The sequence below is a fragment of the Rattus norvegicus genome, chromosome 1 (assembly GCF_021556685.1).
Source record: "Rattus norvegicus strain SHRSP/BbbUtx chromosome 1, alternate assembly SHRSP_T2T, whole genome shotgun sequence".
In the NCBI taxonomy this organism is placed as follows: Eukaryota; Metazoa; Chordata; class Mammalia; order Rodentia; family Muridae; genus Rattus; species Rattus norvegicus.
Window position 1 is genome coordinate 223,646,034 of NC_141534.1, and position 6,590 is coordinate 223,652,623.

The 6,590-nt window shown below is 34.6% G+C and overlaps 1 protein-coding gene across 1 annotated transcript; it reads right to left on the minus strand.

Moving 5' to 3' along the window:
• Positions 1–5,627: 5,627 nt before the first annotated feature.
• Positions 5,628–6,590, minus strand: Or9i13 (olfactory receptor family 9 subfamily I member 13). Its single transcript, NM_001001286.1, has one exon. It carries the CDS (start codon positions 6,588–6,590, stop codon positions 5,628–5,630), a length of 963 nt encoding a protein of 320 aa, NP_001001286.1.

A 6,590-nucleotide genomic window follows, 5' to 3' on the forward strand; every position in this document is an offset into this window, starting at 1 on the left:
TCTTTCCAGATGGTTCCCTAAGGAATTATAAATCATACAACTGCCCCTCTATAAAAGACCATACCATAGCTGTGTCCCTAAAACTCTACTTCATAAGCAATATTGATACACTCCTTAATGCCACAACCTCTAGTTAATATCCATTGTTTAAGGGATTGGAACCCTAGTTTCAGAAGGGTTTAATAAGTTGAACAAACTTTATCTATTTACTTAGGGACACTGAATTTTACAATATATTACATATAAAATTCTACAGAATTCTACAATATATTGCATATAAAACATCATACCTCAAAATATGCACATAAAGGCCAATGAGATGCTTCTCATTGTCATGCAATCCTATAGTAATATGAGTCAATTTCCAGAACCCATATATACGTGGATAAATTTTTTTTGTCTATCTAGCTGTCTCCTTATTTCTACATGAATACTGTGGCACATAATTCCTCCCAACAAATTACATTAGTAATAAAAATAGGAGCTACAGAGATGGTTCATGTATTAAGAGCACTGATTGTACCTCCACAGAGCACAAATTAAATTTCCAGTACCCTTATAGAGGCTCACAACCATCTATAACTCCAGTTCCAGAGATTTCATGCTGTCTTCTGACATCAAAAGGCACCAAGCACAGATATGGCACATATATACACACATGCAACCTAACACCTACTGACAGAAAATAAATTTTTTTTAAAATTATATTGACTTTTTTGACTTTATAGTAAAAATCAAGTCACCACATAAAAGATTCCATGAACCTAGGTATGGGGTAGATGGAAAAGGAATAAAATTTTAAAAAATATATAAAATATAAATATACAAAATATAAAAATATGAAAAAGTAAAAAAAAATTCAAAGAACTAATCAAAAAGAAGGACCAAGGAAACCTCAAAAAGTGTTGATCATATTAAGTTGTACAAAACTAAAAGAACTTTAGATAAATTTCCTTAAGAATATATTCCATGAGAACAAATTTTAAAATGGAAATTGGTAGAACTAGTGATCAGTATGTTAAATGAAATAACCAATTTCAGAAGAGATATTTCAACATTTTTAAATATTTACATGTATGTGTGCACACACATGCACACATTCAATCTTCTGAAATAGACATCAATAAGAAGACAACTGATAGGTAGATTGTTGAATTAACTCCATTAGCTCATATAATCCATGCAACTACACTGTAAATACATTGCCATCCATTATTTCATGGAGAAAAAGGATGTTATGCGTGAAGTGTGAAAGTGTCTCCTTAATAGTCTCAAAATAGAAATATATCTATATTTGAATCCATAAGTCTGGCTCCAGAACACAAATGCCTGACTTCTCTTTCACATTGATATTTTTCACGAGGTTAATTCTGAACTCTGTATCTGGGAATTTTGAGAAATTTGCCTCTGTCTGCATTTTTCCTTACAGTTGCTCAAATGGAAGATGTATTATGCTTATAGAGGGCATCTAAGATTCAGAATAAGTAGATTTTGGCAGAAAATTGTTACTATCCTTATCCAGGTTGTTTTGTGACTTTACATAATATAAGCAGAGTGCCTGATAACGAGTAAGGCTCACCTGACTCATGAACACTATCACTTTCCTAGCCATAGCTGACGGGACAAGAATATGGCCCTGTGTGTATTGATTGCAAGCAGTAATACTCTCTTCTTCCAAATAAGTCTTTTCCTGGAAGGTTGTAACAGGATATATGGTCCTTTGGGGCAAAATTTCATGGCCTATGACTAGGAAGTGGCCCTAAAAGTTTCAGCTTTTATGTCTGGATTGTACTTTTTGTTGCTCAATAGTTTTCGGTTGGTCACATGCCACTTCAAAGCCTTAAAATAACCCGTGCTTCTAAAATGTACTTAAGAACTATTTTGACAATACTTAAACTTATTAAGAGTTCCTCTCATTTCATCATTGCTTTTCCTGCCCTCACTTTTTATGTTTTGGATCTGCTATATTTTTGTGGGTTCTCATAAAATATTAAAACTAAAGGGAGTATAATAGGTCCAATCCTTCAAGCTTTCCAATTTCCAGACATGCAATCTAAGGCCCCAAAATAAGAAGATTGTTAATGATTGGAATAGGTGATTTGTTCTGGTTGATTTTCATGCTATGACTATTTAGGAACAATTTTATTAACTTTATCTACAAATTTCTTATTGATCGCAGATTCAGAAGATGCTCCATATGAAAATGACTAGGAATTCAGCTTATTTTTCATTAAAATCTTGAATGTCTGGCCCCTTAATCCCAACATTCTCACAGAGATATATTTATGGAAATAGTCATTTGGTGCTTTTTTTACAAGGTTTCCCAACTTCATCAGAGTATCTGTATATGTGAATTTCATAGAATGATAGAGGATTGAGAATGCTTTTTGAGTCCTTACACATCATGTTTGACATCCTAGGACTTATATAAGACACAAAAATTTTGCCTCTGACCAAATCATTTTCTCTGACTTTCACTTCCATTCTCATACCTAATTATTCACTTTAAAGTGTTTGGTATCTATCATAACCTGTGCGAGACAAAATCTCTGAGATAGTTTCCTTTCATCACAAGAGGCGTGCTTTGCTTAATGTCAAGTTGTTTATGAATTAATCTAAAAGTCAGAAGCAATAAAACCCAAATAGATGTTGTGGGGCTGTAATTCAGCAGGAGGGTGCTCATTTATCATGTAGGAGACACTGGATACAATTACAAGCACACCCAAACAAAACCAAAATAATCCAAATAGACAGATTGAATTTCAGAAGACAGATTGGTCAGAATGATGTACTTACTCAACCCTCTGCCTCCCTTCAAAGAGAGAGAAATAAAAGTAAAGAACAGGAGAATTCCTTTATTGAAGGCAACACAGAAAGTTGGTGTGCATCAATTGATGGTCTTCATGGGGATTCCCAAATAACTAGAGCAGACGCTAACTCTGACTATTACTTGTCTTTGGATCCTGTTCCTCTAGGTGGGCTGCCTTGTCTAGCATCAGTAGAGAAGGTAAGCCTAGTCCTTCAGTAACTTGAGGTGCCAGGATGAGTCAGTAGTCAGGGGGCCTGGCCACTTCTTAGAGACGAAGAGGAAGTGGATAGGGAAGGGGTCATGTGAAGGGGAACTAGGAGGAAAAGAGACTGTGATCAGGGTGTAAAGTGAATAAAGAAATAAGAGAAAGAGAGAGAGATGGATAGATAGATAGATAGATAGATAGATAGATAGATAGATAGATAGATAGATAGACAGACAGACAGATAGATAGATAGATGACAGATAGATAGATGATAGATAAAAATATAATAGAAAATAGATGAATTCAGAAGAAGTAGTATTATACATGATTGAGTGTTATTCAGCTATCAATAATAAAATTATATTAATAAGGGAAATTGGTGGAAATAGAGATCACTGTAATTAAATGAAATAACCAACTTCTGAAGAGTCAACTACTGCATGCTTTGGAGAAACAATATTTAAAGGAAATATAAAAGCAGAAGGTATGGTGTTTGAGATATGAAAGGGAATTAAGAGAAAGAGAGCAATAGTGAATTTGAAAAATAATATGTTGAAGTATATTACATGCATGAATGAAAATATAATAAGAAAACCCAATAATTTGTACAATTAGCATGCACTCATTTAAAGAGAAAGGTAACTCCCCTCTTCAGTAAGAAGTATTTTCTCAGAATGTGTTTTCTTTTCCTTGTGAATTCCTTGTATTTTAACAAATTATAAGAGAAAAAGCATACCAATTTTATTCTCAAAGATTGAATATTGTTTTTGTCATTTTGTAGAAAATTTCTTATAACTCATTTATAATTTACTGCTATTTCTTTAATGTTTGATCTGAAACAATTGACACATGAGTTATATTTGCCACTGATTTATAAAAGCTGTCTATTTTAAGCAGGATTTTAACACAAAACTCAATCAAAACATATGGATTTTATTATGAAAATAATAATGCATTAAATATAAAGTAATATTGCTTTTAAAATAATAAATTCAATAAAACATCTTTTTGGCTGTCAATTTTTCATACAAGTTTGTTTTGTATCATAAACAAATTCTTTTTCCCTGATACATTATCTCTTACCATTTTGGTTTCTGAATATTTTCAGTTTGCTCATTTGTTATAGAATTGTAGCAATTGTCAAGAACTGACATTAAAACTAAGGGGAAAACAGAAAAGAAGGCAAAGGAATGATTGATACCAACAGCAGATTTTTCTTGGAATCTCATACTCAACATTTAATCTTTACTACATCTTGAATTAGTGTTGTTATATCACTTTGAGATGAAGAAATCAATTTATCCAAAGCCTCACAATGAAGTAGAGGGAAAACATGATTTATGTTCTTCTGCATGCTCTGAGGAAAAAGGAAATATTTTCTCAATTTCAAAATGAAAACTTTATTTAAAACAATGTATTTCTCATCTGCTTGAAACTCAAATGAGACCATTCATGGAAATGAAAAATTCTTTCCAAAGCAATTGCTATGTGATATGGACTTTGCACTTACAAGTGAAGGAAATGAACATTCGGTTCTGAAGATTTTTTACATAGGAGTCACAATAACTCTTTACTGTTGCCCTAGTCCTTGACAGTAGGGGATAAGAAGGCATGGAGTTAACAACACAGATTCCAGGTATCAGAAGAGAAAGAAAGCAGTCTCATTTATTGTGGGATTGGGGTGTGCCTTTATAAACCCCACCTTTGCCCCATTGGTCAATGATTGCTCATTCCATTTAGTTGGCTCCGAAAAATTAGTTGTTCTGGTCATGCATTCTGTTGCCATTGGTCTCCAGGTGTCAGGAAGTTTTCACAATTAGTAAATGTGGGAGCAATTGCTCTGTGTGCTTGGGCCATTGCAGGTCACTAGTCAGGATATGCTGACTTACTCCTCCTACATTCTCCCTTAAGTAAATCTTTGTCACAGAGCATAATGTATACTTAAGCTATTCATATCTATCTTAGTCACTTTGCTATGAATAACATATGATGCTTAATGAGAACCCATTTCACTGTGGGCAAAAGTGGAGGAGAAACAGCAATATACTGTGTCTTTCAAAAACTATTTAACACTTAGCCTTTGTGAGGGGCTAACACGTAGCAGTACAGAAGGAACAATGCAGTGAGTCAATGAACATCGAAGAAATTTGAAAAATTTGTCAGTCTTGCCAGAGCAAAAAGACAATCTAATAAAGCAGAGTGTTGTGGCTGTGTCATCATACTGGGTGCTAATGACGCTAACCAAGCATTCATACATGTACAGTGAAGTAAAAACCATTTATCACAATTCATAGTAACCCAATGATATCATCATTTATAGAAATAATTTATAATATTGATTAAACTAAGGCAACAAAGAAGGAGAATCTGTAATTAAATTAAAGCAAGCCAACTCAAAATCTGATTCTGCAAATGATAAAGTAGAGTAACAGTAGTTACCAGTGCCAAGTAAAAAACCTAGAAATGAGGAAAAACACAAGACAAAAGAAAATGGAGTTGTTGAGTACAAATTTGACCACTTTATACTTCACACTCTTCAACACTTGCTTGCTTCCTCTATTTAACATGACAGCATACTCACTAGGAAGTATTAGTAGTAGAAATAAAATTGACTTATCCTTTCAAGCAATTTTGCAAAGTTTGAGAAGCCTGGAATCTACCAATAAGTTTTCTGAAGGCAGCCTTCACATCCTTGTTTCTCAGGGTATAGATAAGAGGGTTTAACATGGGAATAACCACAGTGTAGAAGACAGATACTACCTTATCTTCCTGTAGAGATTTGCCTGAGCTGTTCCGTATGTACATGAAGATGAGAGTCCCAAAGAAAAGACCCACAGCAGTGAGGTGAGAGGTACATGTGGAGAATGTTTTACCTCTGCCAACTGAAGACTTCATCTTTATGACAGCCTTGATGATGTGCAAGTAGGAAATGAGTATGACTAAGGCATTAGCCAAAATGACAAAGTTCCCAAAAAAGACAATTATAATCTCAATATTTGTTGTATCACTGCAGGCCAGCTTCAGCAGGGGTGGGAGATCACAAAAGAAAAAATTGATTTGGTTATCTTCACAGAATAAGAGGGAAAAAGTACATGTGGTTCTTAAGATGGCCCCAAGCAACCCACCAATGTAGGCTCCAGCCACCAAATTCCAGCACCTTTTAGGACTCATGGCTACAGTATAGAGCAGAGGGTTGCTAATAGCAACATAGCGATCATAGGCCATCACAGACAGCAGGAAACATTCAGTAGCTGCACATATGGTGAAGAAGAAGAACTGGGTAGCACATTGGCCATAGGAGATAATCATTTTGTTTTGTGCTAGTGTTGCCAGTATCTGAGGAGTGATGACTGAGGTGTAGCAAGCATCCAATAGAGAGAGATGGCTCAGAAAGAAATACATTGGGGTGTGGAGTTGAATATCCACCTGTATAAGAATGATCATGCCTAAGTTTCCCAAAATTGTGATAATGTAGAAGCTGACAAACACTAGAAAAAGGGGAGCCTCCCACTTGGGCAGGTCAATAAATCCCACGAGAACAAACCTGGTTATTGTTGTGAGGTTATTCTTAGCCAT

Bases quoted from the DNA above. Each gene is read 5' to 3' on its own strand.
- Or9i13 (NM_001001286.1), bottom strand. From the start codon at position 6,590: ATGGCTAAGAATAACCTCACAACAATAACCAGGTTTGTTCTCGTGGGA.